This window comes from Hemicordylus capensis, chromosome 3 (assembly GCF_027244095.1).
Source record: "Hemicordylus capensis ecotype Gifberg chromosome 3, rHemCap1.1.pri, whole genome shotgun sequence".
Lineage (NCBI taxonomy): Eukaryota > Metazoa > Chordata > Lepidosauria > Squamata > Cordylidae > Hemicordylus > Hemicordylus capensis.
Window position 1 is genome coordinate 59894807 of NC_069659.1, and position 16822 is coordinate 59911628.

Consider the following 16822-nt stretch of genomic DNA (forward strand, 5'->3'; position numbering starts at 1 on the left):
GTTATAATGCCAACAGAGTTTGCAGAGAAGCAGTGTGCCAAGTCTTCAGGGTCAGCTTGAAGAAGGGTGCCGTTCAAAGTGAAGCCCCTGTCCCCATCACGTCAGCTGAGCCATGAACCTACCTCCAACGCCCCCCCCCCATGGTCACAGATGCATTGTGTTGCATACATCTTGCACCCCTGCACTTCTCTGAGCAGCATGGATCTTGGGAGGCTGGAAAATGAAGCCCAGCCTCCAGATATCCCATAATGCAATGCATGAGGCGCGTGGTGCATTGAGGGGCTTCCTGTCCCCGGACCTGGGTAAAAGGGCACACTCATGCCCTTTTAGCCAGGTAAAAGCCCAAGTAAAAAAACACAGGCTACCCAGGAAGGCAGTGTCAGGATGTGCTCCAATCCCTGCACTTCACACAAGAAGCCCTAACCAGGTAGGGCTGCCCAAGCCTGGGTAGGGCTGCTCGTGTGAACAGCCTCTATGTATGACCACTATTGTACTTCTGGGCAGAGCCAAAGTTACAATAGTAGCAAGTTATAGTTATTCTGAAGACCCAAAATTTTATTTATTTTATTTTATATCTATCTATCTATCTAAAGCTCTTCCTCCAAGGAGTCCGGAGCAGTGTACTACATACATCAAAATGGCTGACATGTCAGCCAGAGACAATACATTCAGAGTCAGCAGGACTGGTTTGTAATTTGAACTGTGTATATATCCTAGAACATGCCTTAGTCTTCCTAAAACTTAAAAAAACGCTGAATTGGAGTACAGTTTATTTACTTAAAATATTTATATCCCATTCCTCCAGTACACTACTGCTCAGGGCAGCTCACAACATTAATAAAATAGACACAATATTTAAAAAAAGATTAATAAAGTTTAAACAAGTTAAAGACCACGCTAAAACCAAATTTTAAATTCTTTTTTAAAAAAAAAAATCAAATTAACAGTTATTAATAAATAGCTAAAAAGGGAGAATGATAAAAACAGTCTACCAGATATAAGCAGCCGATAAAACATTTAAAAGCCTCTTAAAAAATATGTTGAATTGCTTTTTAAAAACACTGAGGGAGGGAGTAAGGCAAAACTCTTCGTGGAGGGTGTTTCAAAGCCAAGGGGCCACAGCTGAAAAGGTCCTGTCTCTAGTCCACACCAACAGGGCATCTGTTAGTGGCAAGGCCATGAGCAGGGCCTGAGGTGCTGAGTGGAGGGCCCTGACAGGTTCATATGGGTGAATGCGCTCCAACAGGTACCCTGGCCCCATGCCACGTAGGGCTTTAAAAATTAAGTCCAGTATCTTGAATCTAGCCTGGAAGTGGACCGGTAACCAATGAAGCTGTCACAAGATGGGAGTGGTATTCTTGAAGCAACTTATTCTCACAAGCATCCTTGTAGCATTGTTCTGGATCAGCTGAAGCTTCCGAACCATCTTCAAGGGCAGCACTACGTAGAACGTATTGCAGTCTGCCTCTTACTATTGCAGTCTGGCTGTTACTAAAGCATGAGTGCCTGAGGGTCATATCCAACTTCTCCAAATAGGGTTGCAGCTGGCTTACTAGCCATAGCTGGTAAAATCAGCTGTGCCTCCAAGGACAGCGGTGGGCCCAGAAATACCCCAAGCTGCAGACTTTGTCTTTCAGAGGGATTGTGACCCTGTCCAAGACCAGATTTACCTCACTATTGGGATGAAACTAACCTATAGCACTTGCGTCTTACTTGGATTGAATTTCAGCTTGTTTGCCTCCATCCAGAACAGCCTCCAAGCCTTGATTCAGAGCATCCATGGTCTCCCTGGTGTCTGCTGACTTAAGAGATAGGTAGAGCTGGATGTCATCAGCATATTGATGGCACTGTACCCTGCACCCACAGATTACCTCTCCCAGAGATTTCATGTAGATGTTAAACAGTATAGGGGACTAAATAGATCCCTGTGGCACCCTGAAGGCCAATCAGTGGAACAGGCATCCCCCAGCATCACCTTCTGAGTATGATCCTCAAGGTAGGAGTGGAGCCACTGTATAACTATGCCCCCAAGTCCCAACCCGGAGAGATGATTCAGAAGAATACCATGGTTGATGGTATTGAAAGCTGCTGAAAGGTTCAAGAGAATCAACAGTCACAATCAGTGTAGGTCATCCACCAGGATGATGAAGACATTTTCCATCCCATTTCCAGGCCAGAAGCCAGACTGGAAAGGATAGTAATCTGATTCATCCAGGGCTGCCTGGAGCTGAGACCCCACCATGTTCTCCAACATCTTGCCCAAGAAGGGGAAGTCAGAAACTGGTTGAAAGTTATTTAAATTGTCTGAGTCCAATGTGGGCTTTTAAAGGAGGGGCCTAATGACTACTGCCTCCTGCTGTGGGGGCATCACTCTTGCTTTAGAGAGGCATTCACCACCCCTGCTACCCATGGACCCAGTCCCTCCCTAGAAGTCTTGCCCTGAAGGGCAGGGGTCAAGCACATGCATAGTAGGCCTCAGCCTTCCAAGTGACCTGTCCACCTCCTCAGGCAACAAAGTCTCAAAATAATCCAAAAGAGCCAGACCAGATGGTGCACTGGTAACATTCAGTTCTGGTGCTGCAAAAACCTTAGCATCCAAGTCCGCATGGATAAGAGCAATTTTATCCTCAAAATTTTGAGGTAAACCATCACAATATTGTTCAACTTGTAACCTTTAGTCACAAGAACCTAAACATTGTCGTTAAAATCCACCCGCTTCATAACATCCAAGTATTTTACATAATTCCTCAGAAAGAATTACCTAAATTAATCCAGTTACCACCGGTTCGTTTGGTGGCGACTCAGAGGCAGGCCTTCTCTGTGGCTGTGGATACACTCCCAGCAGAAATTCATAATCTTAATTCCTTACTGACCTTCAAGAGAGCCCTTAAAACCCATCTGTTTGGCCTGGCCTTTCAGGGTTTTTAATTAGTTTTAATTGTTTTAATGCTAATCTGGTTTTCAGGGTTTTAATTGTTATGATAGTTTAATTGTTTTAAAAGATGTTTTAATTGGTGTTAATATTTATATCTCTGTTTTAATTGTTATTGGTTTTAATGGTTTCTGTTTTTAATTGTAAACCGCCCTGAGCCCTTTCGGAAGGGTGGTATAAAAATCAAGTAAATAAATAAATAAGACTTGCCATTATTTGGAGATTCTACATAACTTGTATGGTCACCAGGGGGAGCATGAGCTTTTGGTTTCCCTAGTCAATCAGAAATAGATCATTTTATTCTCTACAGAAATTGCTCGTAATGGTATTTTTATTTTATTTAGCACGTTTGTATACCTTCCAAAATGGATGTCTCTGGGTAGTTTACAACAGAACAATATAAATTAAAACAAAATATTAAAGTTTAAAATATTACAATAATTTAATATTTAACATAACATTAAAACTATACAAACTAATCTAATTAAAAGCCTGGGTGAACAAATGTGTCTTATTAGTTGAGTATCTATCTACTATCTTTATTTATTTCTCTTAGGCGTACCCGTCGCTAATCCCATGTGTGGCAGCTCTCACGAGAGTTTGCGAGCAGCTGCCCGAATAGCAGGGATGAGAAGGAAAAACAGCTTCGGGAAGAAGGCGGTGGAGTGGGTGGGCAGGGAAGAAGATGGCCTGTGGGCGGTCAGGAGAAAAAGGCGGCGGGGCAGGGGGAAGTGTGCAAAAATGTGGTGGCAGGGAGTGGGGGGAGAAAGCAGCAAAAGCGAACTAGAGACGCAGATGCTTTGAACCCGACCCAACTAGTTACTTTGAATTTGGTTTGTGTGCAATTGTATGGAAATCAGATGTTCCATTTGAATGAATTATGAACAGCTGAGTTTTGTAAAGTTGGAGCAATAGCATTGTAGCTTCTTTTTAAAGCTTGATTAGAGAAGGTCTTTATCCTGTGTATTTAGTGCTCTGGAACAGCCCTGAGGGCAGTGGGAATGTGGGCTTTTCTCTCCCCCTACCTCAGAAGTCACAGTGAACAGGAACATTAATAGTTTTTCAAAATATCTGCCCTCCCTGTCTATCCATTGACATAGTTCCAGTGCTATTTTTAAACTTATTGCATCCCATATTTTGAAAATCTTTCTAAATTCTATCTTTCACTACTTTTATTTTAATGTGACTGACTACTCACTAAGCTGTTTGCACTTTGTGTACCTGTGCTGCACAACTCCTTGCTTCTAGCCCCACAAATATATTTGTGAATACTGTACCCTCTTGTAAAATTCCTGTGGGCCAGCTTGCCTGTACTAGCCTTCCTATATCTCTTTCTTGAGTTTACTTGCTGTGGACAGCTTTTGTTTATGTTGTTGGCTGTGATACAGGAAGTGTGAATTTGTGTGTAGTTCTCTGAAATCTTACTTTTGTTTATATGTAGTATAATCAAATCAATCTTTATTACGGTCCAAGACAAGCATATAATATGTTGTTCTGGGAATCCTGCCCCTTTCACTAATTCTCATAAAGTCTACTTCTCTTGGAGGAGCAGGCTGATCTGATGTTCTATTTCAAACCAAATATATTTTCCCCTCCCTTCCTTTCCTTTCCTTCATGTGCTGCAACAAGAAGTTGCTTCTGCCCTTAGAGGGCTTTAATATGTTCAGTATGCATATTAAATACCTTGAGAATCTTTCTCTTAATCTTCCTAATAATAGTTACAGCATTCTGAGTAATGTTGATGTACTCTTCTTCTCTTGCTCTGGTAACATTTGCAGGGTTCTTTTACTGAACTGTTCCTTACTGAACTGTTCCCATGTCTTTGATGGTCACAGTATTGCCCCTCTTATAGATGCAGGTGTAAGTGGTCAGAGAATACCACATTTTTGAAAGGATTTTGAATGTAAAGTGTGTCTTGGAGTAGCTGCTGTCATAGGAGCTCCCTCTGGTGATAACATGCAATTATTGTAGTTGTGTTTAGAAACGATTACTAATGACATAGTTTGATTGCCATGGGATTGTGGATCAAGAGTTATTTCGCTATCTTCAAATAAAATGTATATACCTGTAAAAGTTATTGACTAACTTTGCTCTTTACTGAGTGGTGACCCTGAGCCACTCCTTAATTGCTAATGCTCACTTTTGTCAAGCTAGTATGAGCACAGCCTCTTTCTTTCATGCACAAGGGAGCTAGCTTTCTTGTATCTGCTCCTCCTTGCCCCGGTAAATTCATGTGTGTGGTTTGCATACACAGTCCAAACAGTTACTCATAAGTAATTTCCTACTAGAGCTGTTCATCATATGTAGATGAGGCAGTGATGGTTCCTGCTCCATATGGTGGGCTGCAGCCCTTTGCAAGCAGGTCAGTTTGAGAGGTAGGGTTGAAGCCTCCCACTTCCAAAAGTCTAGAAATCTTTCTCACTATTGAAAGTATTCCTGTGAATGGGGACTCTGGCTTATTTACCACTAAACATTACAGTACTCCTAATTGTATGCAGATCTGTTCGTTGCTAAATGTTCCTCAGGATGTCTGTTTAGTCATCCCAAGGAGTACTGTGTGGGAAATGAGTATTCTTTTTGGGAGTTCTCAATTTCTGAAACATCAGGATCAGGTATATGAACTGTAGCAGCAGTTTATGGTACTTTACAGGAAAAACAGCTGGTATGTTGTTGTTGTTGTTTTTTGCTTCTTAAATTTTTATTAGATTTTACAATAACTTTTACATTTAATTACATTCATTTCCTAACTCTACACATAAATAAATATTGACTTCCAGCTCACCTTTTTGCATGGTTCACAATAACTATACATATAAGCTATTGCTATAATAGTTCAAAATATACAAACTACATTAGATACTACTCGATTTTACCCAACCCGACCTGCTGCTATTACTATATTTCAAACTCTACTGAAAAGTCCATATTGGGAAAATAATTATTTAAATAAAGCAAAAAAGGTGGTTTGGAACAGTCTTAGAACTACTTCCTGGCTTACCACTTCAGGGTTGCATTCTCTTTTCCAGTCTGCCAAAGTATATATTTATTTATTTGGAAAAAAGCAACAATTGAAGCAGAGTAATAGACAATTCATTGCAGTTTTTTTTGTTGTTGTCCTAGCAAGCATTGAATGAGGAACTTGCACACATTGAAACTGTGGGAACTTAATAGAAAATATTCAATTATGCAGTTGGGATTACAAGAAGGGGAAGATTGAAGGGGTTGGATTGTGCATGAAGGAAATGGGTACAAGAAAAGGAATGCTATGATAGCATGAAGAAACTTGACTCTTGAGAGGCTCATTTGTAGTTAATAAAAATTCTTAAGTTCTTGTACAAGCCAAATATAAGTAAATATCCAATTTTAAGACAGTTTAACTAGGAATTCTTTAAAATTGAGGCAGTTTACCTCAGAGCTGTTAGTTGTTCACCACAATATATAATAGGCTTTAGATTCTGTTCAGAATGGGGAACTTCTAAATGAAGATTTGTGTTGCAAATTGCAATATCCCAGCTGGAAAAACCAAGTTTCCAGGACAATGCCTGAGCAATTGAAAAGCAATTATAAGTTCCAATCTCCTATTGTGACAAGTCATCTTAGTCCCATTTTTTCATCTTATAGAAAGTGCCTTCTCTGTTAGAAGACTTCAAATATTCGTGAGAGTTCTAGTATTTCAGTCTCTCTCTCGCTTCATTATCATGTTACTCACAAACCATCAAAACGGTAGCATTCTTCTAGAAAACATAGCCAGTTCAGCATACAGATTGAGGCTACAAATTATGATCAAAATACAGGTGGGCCTCTTTACTCGTGGATCTGCATATCCGCAGTCGGGAAAATGACACCCGACTTCGGCATATGCACGTGCGGGGCGGGGAGACATGTCGACCTCACGTATACCATTTTAGGAATCCACAGAATGGCTCCTGGGGCAGCAGAGACAGGTAAGGAGCTCTCCCCCACCCCCACCCTGCCCCAAATCAACCGATTTCTGGCTGTTCCATATCCATGATTCAGCCACAGAATGGAACCCCCTCAGGTCCACCTGTATTGTTGCTATTCAAAGCATAGAGGCTCAGCACATAGGCCAGTATGGAGTTTCAAACTGTAAAACATGTTTCAGACAGAATGGGAATTTCTAACTAAATTTTTATAATATCCTGAGACATAATTTTGTATGCACTAAAGTATAGTTTCCATTTTTGTTCCAGGATATGCCTTAACATTTAATTTACTTTGAAGTTCTTGAGTGGGAGAGCTCATCAGTCCTTTGGCTGGATCATATGACTGACATCCAGAGCAAAATAGTTCTTTTGCAAGTTCACCTTAAAGCCATCTCTTGACCACCTTCTGATTGATCTTTTTCAATATATGCCCTGATGCTTGATAAAAGAAGGAACTGAATAAAAGAGATTCAGTGTTAAACAGTGGAATGAATTCCACAAGGTGATCAAGATAAGATCTTAAGGCAGGCCTTGACAAACTTTATTTGGATCTAGCCCAGAAATGTGTAAACTAGGTGATGGTCACTTGACAAAATTGCTGGAAATTCTGGGGGCGGCAGAGTAATTTTTACTCCCTGTATGGACACTGTGAAGGGGAGGTTCCCCCTTTATAAATAACATACTTGGAATAGAAACAGGGACAAAGATCTTACCATGTTTACCTAAATCTATGACTTCCCCCTCCCCCACAAGTTCTTTAAGGTTAGAAATTGGGGAGGTGTCATCTTAAATTCGGAGTCCTCTTGCTTTCAGTTAAATACAGAGAAAACCTGTATTTATCCTGTCTTCTTTAAAAAAAGGGGCCACCCTAAATTCAAAAATTTTCTCTTTGGATTAATACAGTATTTAGTAACTCTGCCTCTGCATATCCTGGTCTAGGTGCTATGGCTCCGTGGTACCTGAGATCTGTCAAGCCCTGCCTTGATTTTGAATGTTAAACTTAACTTTAGAGTAGCAAATTATCAAAGTAATCACAGAAGATAACTTTCAGTTATATACATAGAAATTATACCAGCTAAACATGATCCTGGAATCTTTTTCAGTTGTATATACAAACCTCAGTGCAGAAAAATGTCATACAAGTTTAAGATCAGATCATATAGAGGATCCATGGTCCCTCACAACTAGGTGTTGTGTGCATGAACAGAACCTCCGCAGAGGAATTGCAGGCTCCTGTGATGTGCTCTAAATCCCCTCATCTTGCACCCACGGTGTGCCGTTATTTTAGGCCTATCTCCTGGGTTCCTTTGTGACTGCCATGGTAGCTGCTTCATGGAGGTTCATTCCTTTGGAGAAATTAGTATTTTTTTTTCCCCAGTGGGTGTAATCATTGGCTTTTTTGACTCAGATTGCTTATCGGACCTCACTTTTTCTCCCCCCCCCCGGGCTATTTTGACTCTAAGCCATATATTTGATTACCCTTTGCCTGCCGTTTTTAGACTGTTTGGTGTTTCCCTGGCTTTGACTCGGACTGTTACTGTTTTTTCTCTTGAATGCTTGGATTTGGTACTACGTGAATTCCTGACAAGAATACATGCTGTCTGACAACTCCTTCCTGTCTTCCCCTCGCTCTTCTCCCTTTATAACCTCAAAAAAATCTTTCAAGAGGTGCACCTCCTGTTAAGGTACTTTGTGCTCTTCGGATCAGCATGATCAGTGTCTCCTTTGCTTGGGAGAAGGTCATAACGCCCATACTTGCAAGATCGTCTTTTTCAATACAGACTCAGAAGTGCAAGGAATTGAGGCTTAAAGTGGCGTATGAGTCAGCTCTTTAATTCACATTCTCTAAGCCCGTGGTTCCATGGCTTTGCTATTAACCAGCCATCACAACCAGACATCAGGCTCTAGGCTGAGCTCTGTTTCGAAGGCCGGCAGCCATACTGATATCACTTTCAATACTCCGGTCGTGCCTGCTAAGGATCACTCTAAGCATCACTATAAGAAGCTAAAACATTGATCCCAGAGTCCAACCTCTTCACTGAAACATCTGTGATCGCCCCTGAAACCATTGACATAGGGGTTGACATTGAAGACTTCACCTCACACACCCTCTCCATCGATGGTGCAGAGCTCCTATCATGGGAAGTACACCATTGCTTTCAACATCGTCAACCATCCAGGGGATTATTATAAAGGCATCTCGTCATACTCCACAGATGTCTACCTCGGCTTCAACGTTGAAGGCATCTTTGGTGCCGAGGACATCCTCGACATCGAAGGCAGCGACTACAACCTCTCTTCAGTTGCTGGCTTCATTGTCAAAGGTAGCTGCATCTCTAGTTGGCACATCCCAGTTTGGCATCATCAACACCTGCTGCATTACCAATCCTCTTGGACTCTTCCTCAGCCTCATCACCTGCAAGATCTGCGCATTCCACACTTGTCAGGAGTCACCATTCTTCAGCTACTCCTTCACCACTTCCTAGAGAGCCCCCTTCAAAGTATTTAGAGTCTCTCATAGGCGCTACAACTACTACACCTTCTGGCTCCACCTTCAAGGGGTCCCCCTTTCTGGGGGTTGGATAATGACACTAACTCTATATCTGTCCCTAGACATTAACTCTGTACCTGTCGCTTCAGGCTTTCCAAAACCTGCTGTGCCAAGTATGTCGCCTTACGCGCGTTTGCACGAACACTACCACTACTCTGCACCTACCAATTCTTCAACTATAGACTATTGGAGTTCACCTGGTGTGCCATGTCATACACCTGTCACCCTTGGGCTTCCTGATAAAACTTCTTTGTCTCCTGCACCTCAGGTTCCTGTTGGTACTGTACCACTGCCAATTCAACCTGTCTCTTGACCGATTCAATCACCAGAGAACTCATCTGCTGGAGATGGAGCTCCAATGGAGAGCATACATCGTCATCATCTCAGGATGGCTCTGCTATTTCTGAGCAGCCATTGGGTACTTCACCAGATGAGAATGTCACCAACCCTCCTTCTACCTCACTGGTGCAAGAAATTAAATCTTATAAGCTTAAAGTCTTGGCTTGGGTCCAGGCTACCTTAGAGAGCGCCTTCTTCTGTATAATCCCCATTGTACATTGAGGTCATCTGGAGAGGTACATCTGGTGGCGACTCGGAATCGGGCCTTCTGTGTAGCTGCTCCTGGCCTGTGGAATGCATTCCCGGCAGTTATCCGCAGTTTAGACTCGCTGTTGGCCTTTAAAAGAGCCCTAAAGACTTATTGGTTTGGCCTGACCTTCCAAGGTTTTAAAATTGTGATTAAGTATTTTACTTGGTTTTAAATTGTTAAAATTGTTTTTATATTGTTTTAAGTAGTGTGTTAAATGATTTTTGGTTTTCTTTTTTAAACTAGTTGTATACTGCCCGGAGCCTCTGGATGGGGCAGTTTATAAATGTAATAAATAAATATGGTGAAGGCCCTTGGTCTGGAGTTTGTCTTCCACACAAACAGTTTCTTATCCGTTCTATGACTTTTTCAGTATCTTCTTCATCTCAGCCTGCGGCTTTCCCTATGCTCCTTATTTTAGCAAATTTGGCTAAAGTGGCTTGGGACATGGCTGCTACATCCATTTCCACCTCCAAAACACTATGAAAGCCTGTACAGGGTCCAAGAGATTTTTGTCTTTTTTTGTTTAAACACCCTCCCCTGAACTATTTCATAATTGATTGTGCCATGGCCAGCAAATCGGGGAAGAAACACTCTTCTTTAGCAAAAATAACCAGTCTTTAGCAAACTAATGGATGAGACCATGGAAAGAATGAAGAAATCTCAGTACACCACAACATGTATCACTTTATAATGTTTCTGGGAAAAATACAAGGTGTTAGTTATAACCTATAAATCCCTATACAGCTTGGGCCCTGGGTATTTAAGAGAACGTCGTCTTCATCATGAGCCCCACTGCCCACTGAGATAATCTGGAGAGGTCCGTCTGCATTTGCCACCGGCTCATCTGGTGGCCACTCAGGGATGGGCCTTCTCTGTTGCTGCCCTGAGGCTTTGGAATGCGCTCCCTAGTGAAATAAGAGCCTCCCCATGTCTGACAGCTTTTTAAAAGTCTTTAAAGACACATGGCTTTTAATTAATATGGTTTTAATGGTTTTAATGCTGTTTAAAAATATTATTTTTAAATTTTTAAATTGTTGTAATGTTTTAAAGTTTTTGTTTTAACTAATGTTTTACTTTGTTTTTATTTTGTAAACCGACCAGAGACGTAAGTTTTGGGCAGTATAAAAATATGTTAAATAAATAAATAACCATCTTTTTCATCTTCCTATCAGCAGTGTTACAGACTTTATGAAAGACATCAATTTCCAATTCCATCAGTCTAAAAGGGGGGAGTTCAAACAACCTTGCTAATACAATCCCAGACATTAATAGAAGTTGAGACATAAGCAACAACAAGGATCTAAAGGCCAGGATATAACGACTAGGGATGTGCACATACTTGTTTATGCACTCATGGGAGGAGTGCTAGCAGGGGAGGTAAGGGCACCATCCCTGCCCCTTAAAGGAACCCCTTGCCTCTGAACCGGCTCAAACACCAGACTTTCAAGCCAGTTCGGCACTCCTAAAAGGATTGTTGAACAGGTTCGTGAACATCCCTAATAATGACAAGCAGTAGGTTCAATGATTTTTGTCTAGGACTGCGTTAATGATTAACTGCTTCCATCCAGCTGGCATCATATTTGGAGACTTGGTGTCAAATAACAGAGGATGCATGGGTGTTGTGCGTAACTTCCAGTGGCTATGCACGGGAATTCTCCACCCTTCCTGATGTCTCCAGGGCACATGTTAGAGGGCCAGGATCATGCAGAGACTTTTAGGTCACATGGTGGCCTCTACTACCACTGTTCCATATGCCCACTTACACATGTGGCCACTTCAACTCTGGTTTCTGTTGACCAAACACTGACAACCAGAACATGCGGCTCTCAGTACCAACTCCTGTCCAGAAGTCTCTCCTCCGGTGGATGAAGCCAGCTTCGCTGTCCGTCAGGGCCCCCTTTGACCCACCTGCATCAGCTCTATCCAACACATCTGACGTGTCTCTCTGGGGTTGGGGCTCCCCCTGCTTGGGGTTTTGAGCTCAGGGGCTTTGGAGTCCTCTACAATGGCAACAACACATAAATCTGTTGGAGTTGCTATGTGCTCTCTATGCCTTCAAGTCTTTCCTTCCTCACTTAAAGGGGGGAGTTTATCCTGGTAATCCTATGGTAGTCCAGACAACCATGGTTTCTAGCCCTTTTTCGCCTTTCAAACAACCACCATCATTGCCTCCCTTTGCGCTGGAACCTATTGTACCAGCATTCTGGCAGGGTGTTCTATCCAGACCTCCAAACCCAGAATCTGATTGTTGGAGGCTCAACTGTTAGATTTGATCCTTCTAAATGAAAGAAAGAGTCCACTTGTAGGAAATACGAGTAGTAAATTGTCACGTTTCTCTTCCTACACTGCTTCTAAATGATTTGATCCTTTCTCTGCCTCTGTTTGCCAAGTACGTCTCTAACTTCTCTGAAAAGTATGGAACCCTCCAACACCTTTATAAAGGTACATCTGGTGGCCCTTTCTCATAGGTACTCCAGTTGGGATAGCAAATCGCTATTTTCCCACCCAGATTCCAAGAGATTCCTGAAAGGAATTAATAACCTTTTTCCTCCTATCAGGGCTCCAGTAGAACCATGGAGCATTTCCTTGGTGCTTTCTTTGTTGACTGAGGCACCCTTTAAACCACTGATCTCTGCACCACTCAAACTGTTTTCACTCAAAGTCGCTTTCCTTATTTCAATCACTATAGCCCGGACAGTCAGTGAACTTACTACTTTGCGCACTGACATACTAAATTTTCCCCAGATAAAGTAGTTCTCTAACCAGACCCCTCATTCAGACCTAAGGTTGCCTCTGGGTTTCATTTCAACCAGGACATAATTCTGTTGACCTTTTTCGGCAACCCTTCTACTGCTTTAGAGGTCCATGCATTCACTCGATGTGCGTAAGGCACTACTCTATCACTTATCCTTTCAGAAAATCAAAAAAGCTCTACATCTTCTACAAAGGCAACAATAAGGGCTTTTCAATTTCATGTCAGCATTTGTTGCACTGGTTTGTGGAACTGATCTTTTCCTGCTACAAGCAGCAGGATGTTCAGCCCCCTACTTGCATCAGGGCCCATTCTGCCTGGGCCATTGGCACCTCTTTGGCTCATGTATCCGGAATTAGCATGCAGGACATTTGTAAGTCTGCCACCTGGGCATCCCGTCAGCCTTTTGTGTGGCATTATGCTTTGGACATCCATTCTGCAGCAGAAGCAACTTTGGTTGGGCGGTACTTAAGAAAGTTGTGAGTGCATCCTAGTGCTACTCACCCAGTTGTGAGGGACCATGGATCCCCTTAAAGATTAGGAAGTTGCTTACCTTTGATCTTTAGGGGAATCCATGATCACTCACAACACCCGCCCGTCCTACCCCTCTACTAGGGTGTGTGGGTGTGTAATATATCTATCTCTATATATAGCACAAAAGACACTGCAATGTGAACATAGGTGTTTGACTTCTGTGCTATAATTAGCAGCGAACTTGACGTACGTGATTATTTTCACTCTCTACTTCCAATCAACACATTGGCCACTCAAGGCACTGAGGGGGTAGGCTCTCTGCCACCTAAAATAACAGCATGCCTTTGGTGTGAGACAGCAGGACTTAGAGCTCCTCACAGGAGCTTACAATTCCTCTGTCGAGGTTCTGCGCCTGCACATGACACCTAGTTGTGAGTGACCATGGATCCCCCTAAAGATCACCTGCTAAGGTAAGCAACTTGCTTTTCAGTAAGAGTTCCTTGGTGTTGAAGTCGATTATCTACAGAGCACAAATATGTTTAATGACTGCATGCTAGATACAGTTATCTATCTATATGACAATTACTTGTTTTGAGATACACAAGGAAATTAAGTAATGTAAGCAAGGATTTGTGGTTTAATTGGCATGAGTGACAGATTACTCAAGCAGTTATTCAGTAACCAAATTGTAAGACATTCAGTTCAAGGATACTGGCTAATATTTTGTGAGTTGACTAACTTATTTTAGACTAGGAACTTGATTTCATAATATACGCTTTGTTGGTTGCAGATTAGTAACAGTGGATTATGTCTTTATGGCTTCTGATGCTTCAAGAGAACACTGGCTATACACCTTTTAGTATTTATCTATAAATGTAAAGGCCAGAAATGCAGACTACTTTGTGAAAGCAGTTTAAAGGAAGCCAAATCTTTCTGGTGGTTCCATGCAGTAGGTTTAATGTTTATATATAAATATAAACAAAAACAATATAGACCTGGAATATAATTTGTTGTATTTGGCATGTTTTAATCCTGGATGATGGCATCTTTAATTAAAATTATTGATGGGTAACAAAGAACTTTGGCTACTAATACATGGTTCTAATAAATTATATTTGCTTAAGAAAAGGACTAATATCATTCCTATTATTTTATTTGGAGGAGTACAGTAAAGATTTTTCTGGAATACAGTTGAATAATAGGAACTCAAGTGATAACTTCTATGTTCCGTCCTAAAATTAAGTATTAAAATATTTTTTAAACAGGAATATTGTCGTTCTGACTTCTTCTGGTGAGAAATGACTGTGGAGAACATATGGCTGTTTTCCTATCCATGACTTTAATAAAATTGCTTCAAAAATAAAAATAATTTTAATGGAGTTCTAGAGACAGAACTGTGTGATATTAACCACAGTACCATGACAAGTATGGGGTTTAGACAAATTCATGAAAGATAGTCCTACTACTGCTTTGTATCTGAATTAAAATTAGAACATCCATCCATATTTGGAAATCGTATAGCTGGTAGCTGTCCCTATTTTGTCAAGATTGAGTGTTATGGGAGTCAGTATTTGGCAGCTGTTGAAGGCAGACTACGGTACTTGGTTAGTTGGATCTTTAGTATGATTCAGTAAGATGTGCTGTTACTGAGGAATTTGGATGGCTTCTTCTAGCTAATTGTTGACCCATCCCATGGAGTGGGAAAAGATGAGCCTGTCCTCCTTGCTTCTGTTGTCGCTGTGAGGGCAAGGGAATAATATGTCCTCTGTCTGCACCTAGCCTCGGTTTTGTGGTGGAACTCTTAAGCTTTGTGGGCTGACATGCTGGGTGGGTGATGAGAACAGGCGCACCCTCATTGTGCTTCACACAACAGGCTGGATCCCAAAGATACTCGGTTGTCCTTGCAGTTGCATGGCAGAGGTTGACCTTCCTTTACATGGATTCACTATCCACTATTTTCATGTATCGGTGGTTGGGTGATTGATACCCGAACTTGGCATATGAGAGAAAACACTTGAATGGGGAAAATAGGGACATGTTGGCAGGTATATGGATAGTGTCTAAATGGTATTATGTGCTTTAGTAGTTTGTGCTTATACCATATATGGCTCTAGAAGCATAAATTAATCAAAGATTGAATTCAATCTATTTTTAATCCCATTTGTTTCCTGTGAATAGATTGTGGCAGTGTAACTCTGGCAATAGCTTTAATTACTCTGTGGATAATTGTATTACTGTTCGTTTATTTATAAATAAACGTATTTATATTTTCTCATAAAGTGTATTAAATCTTGCACACCTATCTTTATACAAATGAAGATGGCTGTTCTGTTTAAGAATTGAGATAATTTCTCTCTAATCAGGTGATCTTGGGGCAAGCAAATCCTACCATATTGGTTACTGTATGTTTTGAGAAGAGTCACTGCAGTAAAGAAACTGGAAAAACTGCATTTAAATAAAAGTGCAAAATGCCTTCCTAAGTATTTGAAGTTAAGCTTCATGGAGACAGTTTTTTCAGAAACTGAAGTCAGATGCATTAACTCCCTGATGTTGGAAGCTCTTCCAGAAACTTTATTTAGAGAAGATTGGTACAGTTACTGATGATGATCTCTGTTTTCCCCCTCTGTAGTTGAACCAGTTGTGAGCCTAACAAAGGGACCAAATACTTTAATAGATGGTGCCAATCAGACAGTTGCAGCCATTTGCACAGCAGCCACGGGGAAACCAGCTGCCGAGGTTGTCTGGGAAGGTGATCTTGGTGAAATGGAATCCACATCAATATCCTACCCGAATGAAACTGTGACAGTTGAGAGTCAATACAAGCTTGTCCCCACCAGGTTTGCTAGAGGAAGACTTATAACTTGTGTTGTGAGACATCCAGCTTTGGAAAAGGAAATAAAAATGCCTTATGTGCTAGACATTCAATGTAAGTAATTGCTATATACATACATCTTTGTCATTTACAAATCTTTCCCTTTGCAGAACATATTTCAAATTATGGTTAGGATGTCCTAGTACAACCTAGCCTCTTCAGACCAGCAGATGGTCCTTTTTGGAAGCATAAGTGTGAGTTTGGTGTGAAAATACAGCTTTTAAAATTAATGTCCTCTGCAGGTGCTAGGGTCTTGCTTACTATCTATGGCCTGGAGCACAATTATGAGAATACAAGTTAACCTGCTGTGTTTACCAATCCATGTTGCAGGTTGTCCATGTATAGAGTGATTGTTGGTACAGCACAGGTTTTGAAGTAGAACAAGGGATGAATTATCTTTAGGGAAGAATACCCCGATACCTTGAATAATTAGTACACATAAAATAAGTGCACATTTTCTGGAACAATGGACAGACAGAGCTTGGCTTCTGCCCTGAACTGATGTTTCCTTTTGCCTTGAACAGAAATGAAACATTAGAATGTAAACAGACCTTAGGTAGCATTATCTCTGTAAAATATAAACGTTCCTAGTATTCTTAAGTTACAGGTATAAATGAATTTGGCAAGTGAGAGGGAAGCTAATGGAAGCTTTCCATAGACTTCTAACCAAAAAGATGGTGTGTGGTAAGAGTTGTACCTGATCCTCTT

General features: G+C 41.3%; 1 protein-coding gene across 7 annotated transcripts in view; it reads left to right on the forward strand.

The window, feature by feature from the left end:
• The window catches only part of NECTIN3 (nectin cell adhesion molecule 3), a 106332-nt gene that overhangs the window by 35652 nt on the left and 53858 nt on the right, over positions 1 to 16822 (forward strand). For all 7 annotated transcript variants that reach the window (XM_053305642.1, XM_053305644.1, XM_053305645.1 and 4 more), the window contains one exon: positions 15872 to 16168. In XM_053305642.1, the coding sequence (XP_053161617.1) occupies positions 15872 to 16168 (297 nt within the window). The remainder of the gene's footprint in view (positions 1 to 15871; positions 16169 to 16822) is intronic.